The sequence below is a fragment of the Linepithema humile genome, chromosome 4, assembly GCF_040581485.1.
Source record: "Linepithema humile isolate Giens D197 chromosome 4, Lhum_UNIL_v1.0, whole genome shotgun sequence".
In the NCBI taxonomy this organism is placed as follows: domain Eukaryota; kingdom Metazoa; phylum Arthropoda; class Insecta; order Hymenoptera; family Formicidae; genus Linepithema; species Linepithema humile.
In genome coordinates, this window is record NC_090131.1 from 11,695,059 (window position 1) to 11,712,767 (window position 17,709).

At 39.6% G+C, this 17,709-nt stretch overlaps 1 protein-coding gene across 1 annotated transcript; it reads left to right on the top strand.

The window, feature by feature from the left end:
• Positions 1-1,669: 1,669 nt before the first annotated feature.
• Positions 1,670-2,575, top strand: LOC136999519 (uncharacterized). The gene has a single exon (XM_067353859.1). The coding sequence runs from the start codon at positions 1,670-1,672 to the stop codon at positions 2,573-2,575; it is 906 nt and encodes a 301-aa protein (XP_067209960.1).
• The last annotated feature ends 15,134 nt before the right edge of the window (positions 2,576-17,709 follow it).

The window sequence follows — 17,709 nt, forward strand, 5'->3', positions numbered from 1 at the left end:
GGGTAAAGCCTTATTCGATGGAAATGCGATACTAGCCTCACTACATCGCGAACCGGCCTCGTGTTTAAACCTATTACATCACGCTGAATTACGACATTACATCGTTATTTTAAATTTAAGAGTCGCCACACCCGCGGCCGAGCTTATTGCGTACCGTGTAACGTCGGTTACCGTAGCGATATATGGGGACATCGATGCTCAAATAAATGCCCTCGGTGTTACCTTCGTGCGAGTGATTCAACGCGGAGCGTATTCATTGCAAAAATTGTAATCGCGAATTTTTCAATCACGCGTGTCTTGAGCATCATCGTGCGCAAAAATCATACGATGGGCAATTGTCTCGTAGCGTTTGCAGCACCGTATGTTTTTGCGAAGAATGCAGTCGTTTAATCGAGCGTAATAGACAACACGAATGCGGCGTGACTTACTGTTCGACGTGTCGTTCTCCCCAGCCGTTGAATCATTTTTGTCACATGCTTCCTCTCCCTCACAAAGCTAATTTCCGTACTAACGACACGGAGCACGTTTTGGGAGAGGGAGGAGAGCAACAAAAAAACGCAGATGAGTGCGTACTTAAAACAGAAAGTCGCGTCACATTCGTGTTTTACGATTTCGAGACGCAACAGGATGACACGCTTCAAGGTATCGCGAGTGTAAATATTCACGTGCCTACACTTTGCGTCGCGCAACAAATTTGCGAAACGTGTGCCGAGATAGAGGATACTTCGGTGCGTTGTCGGTGATGCGGTATTCGTGAATACATATTTCGTCGTGATTCTGTAAAGGAGTTTGTAGATTTCGCGACACGTCCGATTAAATATTTTAAACACATAATTTGTATAGCTCATAACGCGAAAGCATTCGATGCGCAATTTATCCTACGTTATATTGTTGAGAACGGAATCGCATTAGAACCGCGAGTAATCTTAAACGGGACGAAAAGTCCCGTTTTGTAGTACTAACAGTGGGACATATGAAATTTATCGATAGTATTAATTATATGCCAATGCGTTTATCGGAGTTACTGAAGGCTTTCGGCCTGAAGAATACTTCGGACAAAGACATTTTTCCGCATTTATTTAATACTAACGATAATCAGTCATATGTCGGTCTGTTGCCGGATATTCGATATTATTTACCCGATAGTATGAATACGAACAAGCGCGAACAGTTTTTAGCGTGGCACGTGGAAATAATTTGTACGAATTATGTTTGATTTTGAATGCGAGGTATTGTGTTACTGTCGCAACGACGTGAATATTCGGAGACGCGCATGCATGTCTTTCAGAAAGATTTTCTTGAAGTGCGGTCGCGTGTATCCGTTCGAGGAATGCACAATCGCTTCCACATGTATGAGGGTTTTTAGAAAAAACTTTCTACGTGAAAGAGATTGGAATAATTCCACCGGGCGGGTACAGACGCGCGAATACCCAATCGCGGAAGGCATTTCAGTGGCTGGTGTGGAAGGAGCGCGAGCTCGGACATAACATCATTTACGCAGGACGCACTCGGGAATATCGTCTGCAAGACGACACGCTAGTCGATGGTTATTACGAGTCGGTGGAAAACGGTATAACGCACTATCACGTGTTGCAATTCCACAGTTGTTTTTGGCACGGTTGTTTATCGTGTTTCAAGATTAATCGCGATAGGGAGCTAGCGGTAAACAATGAACGCGGGGATACGATTGATTTGCGAGCGTACCATCGCAACAACGTATCATTTTCGAAGACGGGGGTACACGGTAATAGAGAAGTGGGAATGCGCCTTCGATCGCGAGATGACGGAAAATAGGGAAATGCGCGAATTTTTACAGAATCACCCGATGATAGAGATTGAGCCGCTCAACCCACGCGATGCGTTCTACGATGGACGCACGGGGAATATCGTGACGCGGTACGAGATTACGGATACAGAGAAGATACGTTACGTGGATGTGTGTTCTCTGTACCCGTACGTACTGAAGACCGGAGTTTTCCCGATCGGACATCCCACGGTGTACGTCGCGGAGGAATGCTCGACTCTAATCGGCATAGGTCCGTGTTACAATTTTGATTCCGTCGAAGGTCTCGTGCGTTGCAGGGTACTCCCTCCGAGCGATCTCTTTCACCCCGTATTACCCTATCGCGTGCGTGAAAAGCTGCTATTCGCGTTGTGTCGCAGTTGTTGCGAAACATTTTCACACGATGAATGTACCCACGAGCCGTCTGAGCGAGAATTCAAGGGTACGTGGGTATTGCTTGAATTGCGCAAAGCCATCGACAAAGATTATCTCGTAACAAGGGTTTGTGAGATTTGGCAATACATCACAGCTCGCTACGATCCCGATACACAGCAGGGCGGATTATTCACGGAATATATATACACATTTTTAAAATTGAAACAAGAAGCCAGCGGATGGCCGAGCGAGTGTGAGGATGACATGTCTAAAGAACAATATCTTCGCGACTACGAGAAAACCGAGGGTGTCGTTCTCGATAAGCAAAACATCGCAAAAAATCCTGGTTTGTGCTTGGTCGCGAAGCTATGTTTAAATTCTTTTTGGGGGAAAGGGCATAGCAGAATAAGCATATGAAATCGTCCCCCGCACCAATCGAGCTCAAATTTGTGTCATTAGTTGGTAGCCTTGGTATGAAAAACATCACCAAATATTAACCTTTAAATTGCATTTTTGTCGAAGTTATGGAGGGGAAAGCAAAATCAAAAAAGTGTTTTTTCTCGAAAACGGTTGAACCGATTTCAATGAAAAAAATATATGTTGTAAATGTCATGAAGGTACGCTTATGAAAATTTTTTGTTATTTTTAGGTTTAATAAAAAACTTGTAAAAAAATTATTGAATTTTTTATAATTTTTTTTTATTATGATATTTTTGAGATATCACTTTTATATTTTTACAATAATATCTTTAGATACTCTACCTTGACATGTATTTTTTTCAAATCAATCAGAGGGGTGAAACATAGTTAAAAATAATCAATCAAGTAACGCTGCGCGACGCCGCGCTGCATCGCGGCGGCTTGGCTGTGGCTAGACAGCCGCGACCGGCCCATTGTGCGGCGCACAATTTTTTGTTTTTTGCTCTTTGTATACTATTTCGATAAAAAAACTTTTTAAAATGTTTCTTGACAGACATTTCTCAATGATTTACAGGGTGCGTCAGCTAAATCCGGACAAAACAAATTGTTTATTAAAACATTCTTTAGACTCAGAAAAAACTTGAAATTATGAAATATTTTTTTGTACGTTGCTTAAAAGATCCTCTCTGAGTACAATTATTCTATATAACCCCCGTTTGCTGCGATCACTGCTTCAATCCTTTGCCTGAAGCGCGAGCACGCTCTCTTCAACTGTTCCTTGTCTAAATCAACGAATGCTGCTTCAATAGCGGCTTGAAGAGTTGCCACATTGGGGTGCCTGGACTTATTAGACACTCTTTCAATAACGCCCCAAACATAATAATCTAGGGGGTTTAAATCCGGACTATTAGGAGGCCAGAATTCCTTGGACCAAAACGCATCCACGTTATCGTTAAGCCAATTTTGCACTAAATGGCTTGTGTGAGCCGGTGCACCGTCTTGTTGAAAAATGTACGGCCTCCCGGAGGCCGTAGTTTCCATCCATGGCTTTATTACAGTCCTCAAAATCCGGAGGTAAACCTCCTTCGGTGGTTTCTCCCTTTTTAAAGAACTACGGTGGCATGACATCACCCTCATTAGAGACGACGCTTAAGACGTGAACATTGGCTGGAAACTTCGTCCAGCCTATTATGGGGACATCCTCGGGATCACGGGCGAGCCAACGGTCGTTCCTTCGATTCACTTTTGTCGATCTCGAGTACTTGAAGAACCGAATAATTTCGATCGGCGAACGTCCGGCGCGAAGCGCTTCAATTATCGCCGCTCTTCGATTGTATTCCGCACTTGATTTTATTAACTCGGACATTTTAAAGGTTATATACGTTTTACACAAACATTTGACTAACGCGAACATTAACAATCATTTGTTCCTAAATTCACACGTAGCAAGGAATTCTAATTTAATTTTGTTCGGATTTAGCTGACGCACCCTATATTTTATTAGCTCAATTTCCCTGAAAAAATAAAGCGATTTAATATGTTTGACTGATTGTGACCAAACGAAAGCTAGATGAATCTTTTTCTTAAGTGTCCTGCAAAATAAGAAACAAATCTGTTCCTCACAATATCCAATGCCACTTATGTGCTTTGTATATGAACTTTACATTTTGTCTGCTAGGTGGAAAAAATAATAACTTTGAAACTCACAACTGAAAATGCACTATGCTTGTTGTAAATATCGGTTGGCAGGCTTAGTTCAATTTACGTTTTTGTAATTTTTGTGTGTTTTCCTGATTTCACTATATCTGAATCGGCCATTTTGAATTTCACAATTTAAGAATACAAATTAAATATCAGCATTCCCAATAACTCATATACATCAGTTTTCAAAAAAATTCATCGCAATTTTTATTTTTTGCTCTGCCATATTAAATCGAATATTTTGAATCTGATCATTTTTCAACGTTGAAAAATGTCTACGGCGTTTAACATGCACTTACGATGCGCTGGTTGTAGCATTAATTTAAATAAAACTAATGGTAGGAAAAAAAAGTGCTCAATGAAAAAGAAGCAAATTTTTTTTCTGAGTATTTGGAAAAAACGATATCCGTCAATGACATTTTGTGTCCAAGATGTCGACTTTGTATTGTGACGTGACGCTTTTCGAGCGCCGTCACAAGGGCGATAGCCCGGCCGAGGGAGCAAAGAGTCCTGGTGTTGTTCCTCGCGTGGAGAGAGTAACCTGCGAGACTCCACAATCGGTACACGTTGTTTTTTTATGTCATTTCCTTTGTACCGTTAATATCGTTTTTAAGTTGTAAGGCAAGACCCCGTGCGGGCGGCGTTGCGTGTTTTGTGCCTCAGGGCGAAGATGCAGCATCGCCATGGAGACCGGACGCCGGGGGATCATCGACGGGTGTCACGCGTTAGTGACCCCACAGCAAAAGGTCAGGTACCGCGATTCCGTCGCCTCCGCCATCCAAGCCCTATCTAACTCCGCTTTGGTTTTAGCCACAAAATCAAAGAAGCGCAGTAGCGGACTTCGCCCGGTTGCAGACGGCTTCGAGGACTCCGAAGATGCTGCACCCGGAAGGACCGGAGTATGGCCCGGCCAGCCTAACCAGTCTCTTCCGGGAACATCGACTCATCAACACCTTATCGGCCGAAAGATTTGAGGAAACCACAGAAAGCGGAAGGGGGGGGGGTGGGCGCTCTGGATGAACTGTGGGCGGTTCTCAGGGGCCCCCCTTTTTGGAAAATCGGCAGGATGCGCAGGAAGGCGACGCGGATTTGGAAGGACCTACGTGCAGAGCCGAGAAGAGCCACTGTTCGGTGTGCCGCAAGTGCGCGAGGACGATATCGAGAACTCAGCCCAACGACGCCGAAAACGTCCACTCGATGTAAGCCGCCTCTCGGGTAGCCGTAGAGTTCCGTCCGGTTATGGCTGGTAGCGTGAGTCTGTTTTGTACTTAGTGTCTCTCACACAACTAACCAAGATTTTTGGATACCGTGAGCGCGTATTGACGCTCAATTACCGCGTGTCCAGCCGGCTCCGAATATCGCGTAAAAGTCTCTTCGCCTTGCGTGAATCAAGCGCCGACAGTCTCTTTCGTTGCCGTTTCGTTTCGTTATCGTACCGTCTTTCCGTTATCGTTTCTGTTTGAAGATACCGATTGCTACCGTCTTTCCGTTACCATTTCTTTTTGAAGATACCGATTGCTACCGTCTTTCTTGCGATACCGTTTTGTTACCGTTTTGTCGCGTTATCACCGTACCGGAAGTATCGTGGGTGAATGTCCGCGGGCGGATTTTGGTTCGGGAACGTTCTCCGCGAGATTGCTGTTACCGCAAAGTTAGCGTCTCGGCGAGAAACGCGAAAGCCCGCAAAAAATAGCCGTTTCGCGACATCTCATTTCTGGCCGTTAGGCTACCGTCGTTCAAAGAGTATTTATTTGGCCTTCATCGGCCGTGTCGGATGGTCGTAAGATAAGTTATTTGTTTTGCTGGATATCGTCGGATCAGCTGCGAATTATTGTGATCGCGTTTCCGCGATTTCATGTAGTTAGCGCACTTTATTCTTGTTACCGATTGATTGGGCGAATGGCCTTACTACCGTATTAAACTGTTTCCGCCGTATTGGCTCAGGCCGAACGATCTACACATCTTTACCCTTGTAACCGAATCACTGAAATACATCATTGTTAAATTTTAATTATTGAGTTGTCCTTGTGTTCGCCTCTCACTCCAGATATCTAACGTTAAATGAAAGAACTGCGCCCCTCTGCCATATACTGAGCGGGGAGCGGCCGAGCATTTTAGAAAACTGTTGAAGTTACCGATACCGCGGTGCGATTACTCGCACCTGGCGCCCATTTCCGGTTACCGATATCGCGTGAGTTACCTTGCTCCCGAATTTTGTGGAGTACCGCGAGTTACCGAATCGTGCAGTTATTGCCGATACCGCGAGTTACCGAGTCGTGCATTTACTGCCGACGCCGCGTAAGTTACCTAACTCCCGAAGATCGTGGAGTACCGCGGTTAACGATTTAACGCGATTGGGCGTGCTCCCTCGGATCTGGCGTGATTCCGAGGCTAGTTCACGTCGCAGTATTTATAAAAAAAGAAATCTGAGAACAATTCTGATTTAGAAATGCACAGAGACCTTCCTTCCTCTGAATCAACTTCCGATCCGACGTTCAAAGTTTCATTAAAACGAAAGGAGACCATTGAAAATGAATATATCGAAATTCCTATTCAAAGAGTAATTTCTACCCATAAATATTGCTGTATTTGTTCTCTCGCAAAAAATCTTATCGTAGTTCCAGAAGAAGCACGGATGCAGTCGTACATTAAGAAAAAAATCTATATTTTAGTTGGTAATCGGTGTTGTCGAAGCCATATTATAAAAAATCGATTTTTTGAAGATCTGAATCTCGTGAAGATATACTCTAATACAACAAGTCTCACTGGGTTAGAGCTATCTAAAATGATGGAAACTCTCTCCATCAAATGTGATTCGACATTACTGATGAAAGTCGGTGAATTCAGTCTCTCAGAAAAGCAGCTTGATGTCTTTACGGGACTAACTTAGGACAATCTTATTCAAATAAAAGATATGATTATTTCAATGAGAAATAGTGAGTCCCGTTCAGTAATTCAAGCTCTGGTTGTGTTTCTTTTTAAATTACGTACGGGAAACTAATAAAATGATTGCTTCAATTTTACAAATAGAGAATGAACAATCAATATCCGATTATTCTGCGAGCATTATCAATTCTTTTGAAAAAGACATTTTACCATTACATTTTGGCGTCCATGCTCTTAATAGGGATGATCTTATTACAAATCATACAACAGAAATAACAAAAAAATTGTTTAATGCTAGTAACAAGTTATTTTTGATTTGCGATGGTACGTACGCTCGACATCAAAAAAGTACAAACAATGAGTACCAGAGGAAGTCTTTTTCAGGGCAGAAGAAAATTCCTCTTTGCAAACTCTTCACTATCTGCGCAACTGATGGATACGTGGTTGATATGCTTGGACCGTATTTTTCAAATCAAAATGATACGGAAATTTTGAAGACCATCCTTCAAGATTCAAATGGTTTATGTAACTTGTTAACGGAAGGTGATACTTTTGTCCTTGATCGCGGTTTCCGCGATATAGCAGATGATTTAGAGAAAAAGAAGTTTACAGTTTTAATGCCCGCATTGAAAGGAAAACGAAAGCAATTGTCAACAAAAGAGTCTAATCAATCTAGATTTGTTACCAAAATTCGCTGGGTGGTTGAATCTGTTTATGGAATACTTATACAAAAGTATCGTTTACTTGATCACAAAATTGACAACAAGTTGGTACCAAAAATAGGAGCTTATTTTAGGATTGCATCATATCTAAACAACACTTTCGGAAAAAGATTACAATCTGACGTAGAAACTGCGGATGAAATTGTACAGAGAATGCATGACCAGAAAGAAACGGAAAATACTTTGGCTATTGAGGCCGAAGAAAAAGGATGGTTTCGTCGAAAACTTCCTTTCCAAAGTATGACGTCTGATGATCTTTTGGATTTTCCAGTAATGACCGAAAAAGACTTGAAAATTTTATTTACCGGTTCGTACCAACTTTCTCAAGCCGTGTCGTATTTAACAGAGATGGTAGATACAAACGGTAAATTAAAAATAGAATATGTTAAAGACGAGAAAAATGTCCTTAAACTAAAAGTTTCATCCCGACATATTTCTCGTACATCATACAGATGTTTCTTACGATACGAACCAAATAGTATCGGTGTTTCCGGTCTAACTCATTATGCATGTGAGTGTGCTAATGGCAGACGAACTGTTGGTTGCTGTTCGCATATTGCCGCAATAGTATATTATTTATCATACGCAAGGTATTTGTCAAAAATAGTTAAACCAGCAGAAATACTCAGCGATATATTTAAAAAAGATAATTCCATCCCAGTAATTGCAAGTGATAGTGAAGATGATTAAAGAAATTCACTTTAGTTAATGTGAGAGGCAAGGGGACTCACAGTAAAAAAGCACCCCGAAAATATAGAGTTTGAAAACGTACTTTAACTTCCTGGTAAACTCCCGGGAATTATAAGGTTTATAGGCTAACTGCAGACGTCCTTAGCGGAAATATATATTATTTTACTATAATATTTACTGAACAAATGCACAAGCAATAATAAAATATTTATTTCTGTCAATTTTCTTGTCAACTTAACATTGCAACATACCTACAACATACGTTCCACGCCGCGCTTCGCAGCACCATAGGACCGGTCGCGGCCGTCTAGCCACAGCCAAGCCGCCGCGGCGCGGCGCGGCGTCGCGCAGCGTTACTTGATTGATTATTTTTAACTATGTTCCATCCTTCTGATTAATTTGAAAAAAATACACGTCAAGGTAGAGTATCTAAAGATATTATTGTAAAAATATAAAAGTGCTTTCTCAAAAATATCATATCAATAAAAAAAAATTATAAAAAATTCAATAATTTTTTTACAAGTTTTTTATTAAACCTAAAAATAACAAAAAATTTTCATAAACGTACCTTCATGACATTTGCAACATATATTTTTTTCATTGAAATCGGTTCAGCCGTTTTCAAGAAAAAACACTTTTTTGATTTTGCTTTCCCCCTCCATAACTTCGAAAAAAATGCAATTTTAAGGTTAATATTTGGTGATGTTTTTCATACCAAGGCTACCAACTAATGACACAAATTTGAGCTCGATTGATGCGGGGGCCGATTTCATATGCTTATTCCGCTATGCCTTTTGGTCAACGATCCAACTTGCTGAATACTGAGATTGTAAAAACTCAACAGCGTTTAGCGACAAGTTTACTTACGAGTCCTCAGCATGAGATAATCAAAATATTACCCGTAAACGAGGAAGTGATATATGTTTCGTGGCGACTGCGAGAAGAGCTGGACGTACCCTCGCCTCTTACCAACGTGGTTATAGCCAGTGTTCCGATTAGGGACCGGTTTGTTTGCGCATGTGCGGCTATACGGCGTCAGAAAAGTGCTTTGTGTATATAAAAAGGAGCACCATTACCCAGCTACATTTTAAGTAATAAAAATTTGTTTAATGTATTAAAGAAGAAAATATATATACATATATACAGGGTGAGTCACCTAACATTAGGACCTGAAATTTCTCCGTTATTTTTGATGATACGAAAAAATGTGTAAGAAAAAACTTATTTGCTTCGAAGAGGCAAATCTTATTACAAGTAAAAAATTTTTTTAAAGTTATTATTTTTGAGTTTTCAAAGTCTTCGGCAATTTTTTAAATGGAATAACATATTTTCATTATCACTATGTTGTAGCTAACAAAAAGACAAATTCAACCATGTAAAACATGTTGACCTTCAGACGACCCTTCGAGGTGCTATTATCCTGAAATCGTAATATAATGTACAGAAGTGATATACGTGTTTTGTTTACAAACAACTTGAGTTTATTGAAGAATGTTTTCGAAATGGTGACCGTTGACATCAAAACATTTTTGTAATCGGGTTGTAACAGAAAATGTTACGTTATTTAAAGTGTCGCCGATAATGTTTTCACATGCTACGACAATACGGTGACGCATATTTTCAGCAGTTGTTGGTCTATTGGCATAAACAATATTTTTTATTGTCCCCCATAAAAAGAAGTCGAGTGGGTTCAGGTCAGGTGAACGTGCTGACCATTCAACAGTTCCACCTCGTCCAATCCAGTGACCGGGAAAATTTTTATTCAACACATCTCTTGATACTCTCGCGTAGTGAGCAGGGCAGCCGTCATGTTGGTACCACATATTTAAGCGATTTTGAAGAGGTGTATCTTCCAGTAAACCTGGCAGTATTTCTCTCAAGAATTGTGCATATATTCCTCCTGTCAACGTTCTATTTATAAAGTATGGTCCGATTATTTTATTGTTCACAATTCCGTACCAAACATTGATACTCCATTGTCTTTGGTGCTCTACTTCACGAAGCCAATGTGGGTTGTCAACAGACCAATAATGTTATTCATTTCTTAAGTTTACTGCACCATAACTTGTAAATGTTGCCTTAGCCGTAAATAGAACATTATTAAAAAATTCAGGATTTTGACGTGGTCCCCATTCACAAAAATTGATTCGATTCTGAAAGTCATTTCCGTGTAATTCTTGATGTAGGGACAAATGAAATGAATTAAATCGATGTCGTTGAAGAATTCGTATCACGCTGCTTTGACTTATGCTTGCTTCACGGGAAATATTGCGTGTACTAGTATGTGGATCAACAGCTATTGCAGCTAGAACATTGATTTCGTTATTTACAATTGTTACCGGTTTATACCGTACACGTTTCTTTTTCTCTACACTTCCAGTATCTTTAAAAAGTTTGAAGATATTGAAAATAGTTTGAGCACTAGGACATCTCCGATCAGGATACTTTCTTGTATATAGCAATTGAGCTTGTACTGAATTTTGTCTACATTCGCAATAGACAATTACCATATCACGTCTTTCAGCAATCGAAAACGACATCGTCACAACGCGATTGAAATGATACTGATATTACATGGATGAATAGGTACGAATGTAAGTTGTTTGTAAACAAAACACGTATATCACTTCTGTACATTACATTACGATTTCAGGATAATAGCACCTCGAAGGGTCGTCTAAAGGTCAACATGTTTTACATGGTTGAATTTGTCTTTTTGTTAGCTACAACATAGTGATAATGAAAATATGTTATTCCATTTAAAAAATTGCCGAAGACCTTGAAAACTCAAAAATAATAACTTTAAAAAAATTTTTTATTTGCAATAATATTTGCCCCTTCGAAGCAAATAAGTTTTTCCTTACACATTTTTTCGTATCATCAAAAATAACGGAGAAATTTCAGGTCCTAATGTTAGGTGACTCACCCTGTATATGTACAAAAATACATCATATATATATAATTTAATTATTTTATAAATATTATTTATAATAAAAAGAATAAGAGGAAAAGGAGAAAAGGTTATGTATATTCTTCAAATAAAACACTACCTAAATAAAATAAAATAATTTTATTTATGGCAGAAATCTTAAAAAATACCAACATTCGTTGCTAGGGTAAGGAAAACTGCCAAAACCTTACCAGTATTTATACAACAAAAATATATGTTATTAATTAAAGAGTAACTAAAATCTTAAATTGACAAAAAAAACATTGCACAGTATTATTGGCTTTCTTCAAGTACTTTTCTCAGGTACTTATGTATCATTAATCACATTTTATCACATGTGTTAATTATATAATATATATTAGAAATAAAAAACTAATAATAAAATCTGAAAAATGCCGAACAATATTAATTATACATAACTAACATGCATAAAAGTCTTTGGCTAGATGTGTCAATCTATTATAAACAAAAAATTAATTATATTAAATAAATCAATAATATAAAACATTGCACTAATATTGCACATAAAAACAATAAATATTAAAATAAAAGTATATTAAGCCATCAGATAAATTGCTTGATTTTTCATATAAATTTAGCGGATTGTGTAATTTTAAATGTTCGGAATCAATTTCAAAATTTGTACAATTAATGCTTTCAGCCTGAAAACTCGATCGTATTATACAAATCACGGAAACAGTTTCATTAGATAATTGATTTCTTTTTTTACATTTTATATCGCTAACCATTGAAAAAATTCGTTCCGCTTCGGCATTAGAATGGGGAAAAGAAAGAACTGCTTCGACTAATGACTCTAAATTTGGAAACATTTTTTCCCCATTAAAGTTTTTAAATTCTAAAATTCTTTTCCACATGACATCGATTTCTAAAGAACTCTTTTTTTTCTTCATTACTAAAAACTGATGGTAAGATTCTCCATTCAAAAGCTAATTTAGTTATATCAATATGTCCTATACGCGTTGCAATAAAAGTTAAATCTTTAAATTTGACTCTAGCTTCGTCATAAAGAGCAATTTTCGGCTGTAAAAACATTAATTGTTGAAAAATAGAATCTTTGTACGGTAAACGTTTCAACATTCGCGAACTGCAGTTAAGTAAAATTCTAAACAACTTAATTTAATTTCCCGCGCGCATTTTGAAGATAGTGTTTCTAAAAAACTTTCACATTCCGGTCCAACATATATATTATTAATATCTTGAATAGTTCTTTTATCCTCTATATTTAAATCAATAATACATTCTAAAGCTTTTGGAATAATAAAATTTTGTGCTATTTCGCGAATTAATTGTTGGCTATTTTCAAACAATGTATGTATATGTATGTATACCTTACGAGATTGGAAAAGAGCATTAAAGTTATTTAAAAAATTCAAGGAATATTTAAAAAATAATAAATATGCTTTTATTGAATTGTTATTTAATTGATTTAAAATAATTTCCGCAGATTTTAACTTATCTTCTACTACAGCCAAAACAAAATAATTTTTTAAAATATCCCAATTATCTAATAATCTTACAATGCATTTATGTAACACCACCGAATATTTGATAACTTTAAAATCTTGTTTCTTTCTACATTGAAAAAATCTTGAAATTCGCCCAAAATTGCACATCTCTCAACAGCAGCGTCTGAAAAATTAATGTCTAAATTTTTTGAATTTATTTGTTTTATATGTTGGACCGATTGTGAATGTTCAATTAAATTAGATTTACAACATCTGATGGCTTTATTACATGCAATACACAAAGCTTTCTCTTGTGTAGGATGTGGAGTCAACCATCCTTTAAAAATATTTTTATCTAGCCAAGATGATTGAAATTTTCGGACTTTTTGTTTTTTGGCTTTATTTTCTGTATTGGACTCCATGCTTCTAATTAATAAATACAAAAGCCTTACCTTATTTATATCTTCCTAACCTTATCCTGTCAAAAGTCCCGCGTGAAGTCCTGCACATGACATGTGTCGGTACTGCATTTCCATCGCCGCGCATGCGCAAAGCCATATATACGCTAAGCAGCCGGTCCCTAATCGGAACACTGGTTATAGCGGCTTTCACGACGGCACAGGCGCGTTTTGTATTATATGAATATTTAGATAAATTGGATCGTCGCGTTTTATATTACGATACCGACTCGTGTATTTACGTGAGCAGCGGTGTCTCCGATAAATACGAAGTGCGTAAAGATAATTTTTTAGGCAATATGACGGACGAACTCGAGAGCTATGGTCGTGGTAGCTATATCGAGGCGTTTGTATCGGATGGTCCAAAATTTTACGCATACGTGGTTCGCACAGTGAAAGGGCAAATGCGAGAAGTTTGCAAAGTAAAGGGCATAACTCTAAATTTCGAAAACTCACGCTTAGTTAATAGTATTAGGGAATTATTATTACGTAAAGAGCGAGAAGGTTAAGAGGAGGATAAAAGGACGGAGTCGGCAACGGTAGAATCGCGTTCGATAAATCTACGTTTCAGAGCAATTCAACGTACAGCCTTTCACGAAATAATAACACGCGACGACGTGAAAGCTTGCACTCCCGTGTTGCTAAAACGTAGATTTCTCGACAGTCGTTGTTCCGTCCCTTATGGATATTTAACCGAACGCTAATTATTATTTCACGATACTGTTCCTTCGCTCTATTTTATCATCTAAATAATTGCACGCACGTTTTCCCCATTTATGTAAGTTTATAAATTTTTTGTAAAAAGTAAATAAAAATTGTGTTGTAAAAATAGAATAAGAATAGGCTAATAAAATGTTAAAATTATAGAAAAAAATCATATAAAGATTTAAAAAATAAAATTGTTTATATTTTGTATCGTTTTTGCTTTGTATTTATATTCTGAAAAAATAATTCTCCAATGATTTTTTTCCAAGTTTATTTTCCCCTTTCTCTCTCTCCCCACATACATTCACATGAAACGACTGTTTTTGCCCAATTTTTTTCGGGGAAAGCAACTTTTCATCGTAAGAGAGTATCATCGTAAGAGAGTATGAGTATAAGCTCATGAACTCACTCCTCCGCGCGCGCAGGCGCTGGCGCGAGCAATTCCGCTTGTCCAGCCTCTACGCTTGTCCAGCTTTTCCGGTTCGAATCAGCTCGTAAAAGACCGCCGCGAAGTACGCTGGCGCGCGCGCACCTCCGCCGCGGAGTGCCCCCTGCCGCGAGGGTAAGCTTATTTCATCGTACCGGTGCACGACTTTTTTTATGTTAGTGAAGACACGAGCGGTGCAGTGATGCGCTGTCGTGGGATTTTTTCCCGTACGGAACCTCCGTGCGCATGCGTAAGCTGACGTCACAGCTAGACGTCGGCTGCTACCACAGATGTATCTAGGTGTACTATAGGGGATATGATAGTTTTCCCGCGTTTTTAATGACACACGACATATTATAGTGCATTATAATCAATTACAATTGAAATCAGCTGATATTGTGAAAGAAGAGGGTGAATTACTGAGGGTTCAAAGCGTTTGCTTAGTGCGCAGACGCAACTTTATTCCCACGACAGCGCATCACTGGAGCGGTGTTCATTTCACAAGATGGACGTACGCTGGAAACATCCCTGGACGGATATTGTCAGTGGTCTCACCGGCTGTGGTAAAACGGTCTTTGTAAAATCCTTTCTCAAATATTTACCCAAAATGGCCAATGTTTCTTTTGAAAGAGTCTTATTTTATTACGCCGAATGGCAAGACGCATATCGTCAACTACAATACATGTTTGCGAAAACAGAAGAGAAAGTGGGAGGACATGGAAAAGGGGAGGGTAAAATAATAAGAAATATAATCGAGTTTCGCGAAGAGCTACCGCAAACGGACGATTATTCTCGCGATCTTCTCGCACCAAAATTGGTGATAATCGACGATTTTATGAGAGAATCATCCTCGTGCGACGTAATCCTTTTACAAAGGGTAGTCATTATAAGAATCTCAGTGTTATACTCATCACGCAAAATCTATTTTACCAGGGGCGCGGGCAGCGCGACATATCTCTTAATTCTAACTACATAGTTGTCTTCAAGAACCCGCGCGATCGCGCTCAAATTCGCCATCTCGCGCGACAGATGTACCCCGATGACCCAAAGTTTCTAGAAGAAGCATACTTTGACGCAACCTCACGCCCTCACGGATATTTATTACTCGATTTGAAACAATCGACTCCGAATAATTATCGATTTCGGACAAGCATCTTTTCCGACGATGCGTTGCATTACGTCTACGTACCGCGCAGATCAATCTCCAGCGTATAAAAAATATGTACTAGCGCTCGCGTAACGTCAGTTGCGAGAGACTTTCACACGATGAAAGAAGCGGTAGCAGCGTCAGACGAAAACCGCTAGATGTTCGATCGGAAAGAGAAACGTTTGTCTTCTAGAGGCGCTGTGTCATCTGAACAAAAATCAACGCACCTCCTTCCTACGAACCGCGGACGAAAAATTCATTCGCTGTATTTGCGAATGCGTTTTTAACACACTCAATGGTAGCGTTGCGCTCGAACGACGCGAAAAAATCGTCTGAGCAAATACAAAACGGCGCTGCGTCGTATCGCGTCAAAGCGTAGAAATTGGAAGAATAAAAGAAAGCTATTGATACAACGAGGTGGATTCTTATCCTATATTATCGTTCTTTTATTAGAGGCCTTATTTTCGCGAATTATAGACAGGACAACGGATTAAAACACAAGAGAGAAAATAATATTGAGCATTATGGAAAGGGCGAAAAAAATGGTTTTAATTTCTACGGAAAATCTCGAGAGAATGCAGCGTCAATTACATCAACCGCAGCCGACTACCGACGGCGTACCGCTGGTGGAAAACACACCGTCGAACAACCGGAGAACTCACCGGAGAACTCACCGGAGAACAACGAAAGCGCTAATAATAATAATAACAATAATTCCGTGCGAACACCCGGGACCCCTCTATCCAAAGTCGATGTGGAGTTGAGTCAAATTCTTAATCCGCCCTATCCAAAGGACGAAGCCGAGAGATGGAAGAAGTACAAAAAGGTTCTTTGGCGATATATTTGTACGAGTAGTACGAGGACGACGAAATCAAGAGGACGACACGCGTAACGCGAAGGAAGAAGAAGAAGAAGAAAAAGACGAAAATGCGTTGGACACACGTGAAGGAGTACCGGTGCATGATCTCACGGGCTCATTCGCTCCGGACTCTAGTCGTACGAGAAGCCTCCCGAAAGAACACGACACAAGTTTTGAGGTGATGAAAAGCGTAGGAAGAATAGTGGAAAGCGTACCAAAATCTTATCGTGCCGAAACTCGCTTATTAACGAAACACCTGCTCGATAAAACATCGTCGAGTAGAATTAGCTGGAACAAGTATGGAGTCGTGACTATAGACGGTAACATCGTAAAAGATTCAAATATCTCAGACCTGATAAACGAGGCGATGCGCGAAAAACCGTGAAAGCCGTGGGAAGAGTTCGGTTCGCGCGGTTACTTCGCGACTTGAACATTCCCTTCGCACTAGTGAGAAATAAAAAAATATTAGCAGCCGGTTCTTCGCAAAATATCGCGAAACTTACCGGTCCTACGGTGAGTTCCACTCCGAAGAGAAACACAGATTCTCCGGCAGCGAGACGCCTGCTCGATTGGAATAAATTGGAATGACGCGTCTTGAAAAACTGTACTATGATCCCGCGCATTATGCGGGTTATTCGGCTGTCGATAATCTGTTTCGCGCGGCGAATTTATCCCGTAACAATGTCGTGCGATGGCTCGAAGCGCAAGACGTACACACTGCATCGTCCATTGCGATGGAAATTTCCACGAATGCATTACAACGTAACGAATATCGACGATCTGTGGGAGGCTGATTTGATCGAAATCTCAAAAGTTACAACGACGGATATGCGTACTTATTCGTAATTATCGATGTACTTAGTAAATACGTCTGGGTAGAACCATTGTGCGACAAAACGAGTAATTCCGTAATGGGAGCTTTCCAGAGCGTGCTCTCGAGAAGTAACGGTCGCGCGCCCGTATATCTACAAACGGACAAGGGTAAAGAATTTGTCGGGCGACCGCTACAAAAGCTTTTGGAAGAAAATGACATTCGTTTTCGCGTAGCCCGCAATCCGGATGTCAAAGCCGCCATCGTCGAGCGCTTCAACAGAACGTTGAAAAAACGAATGTGGCGTTA

Excerpts from the sequence above, each read along its gene's own strand:
- LOC136999519 (XM_067353859.1), top strand. The coding sequence starts at position 1,670 with ATGAACGCGGGGATACGATTGATTTGCGAGCGTACCATCGCAACAACG.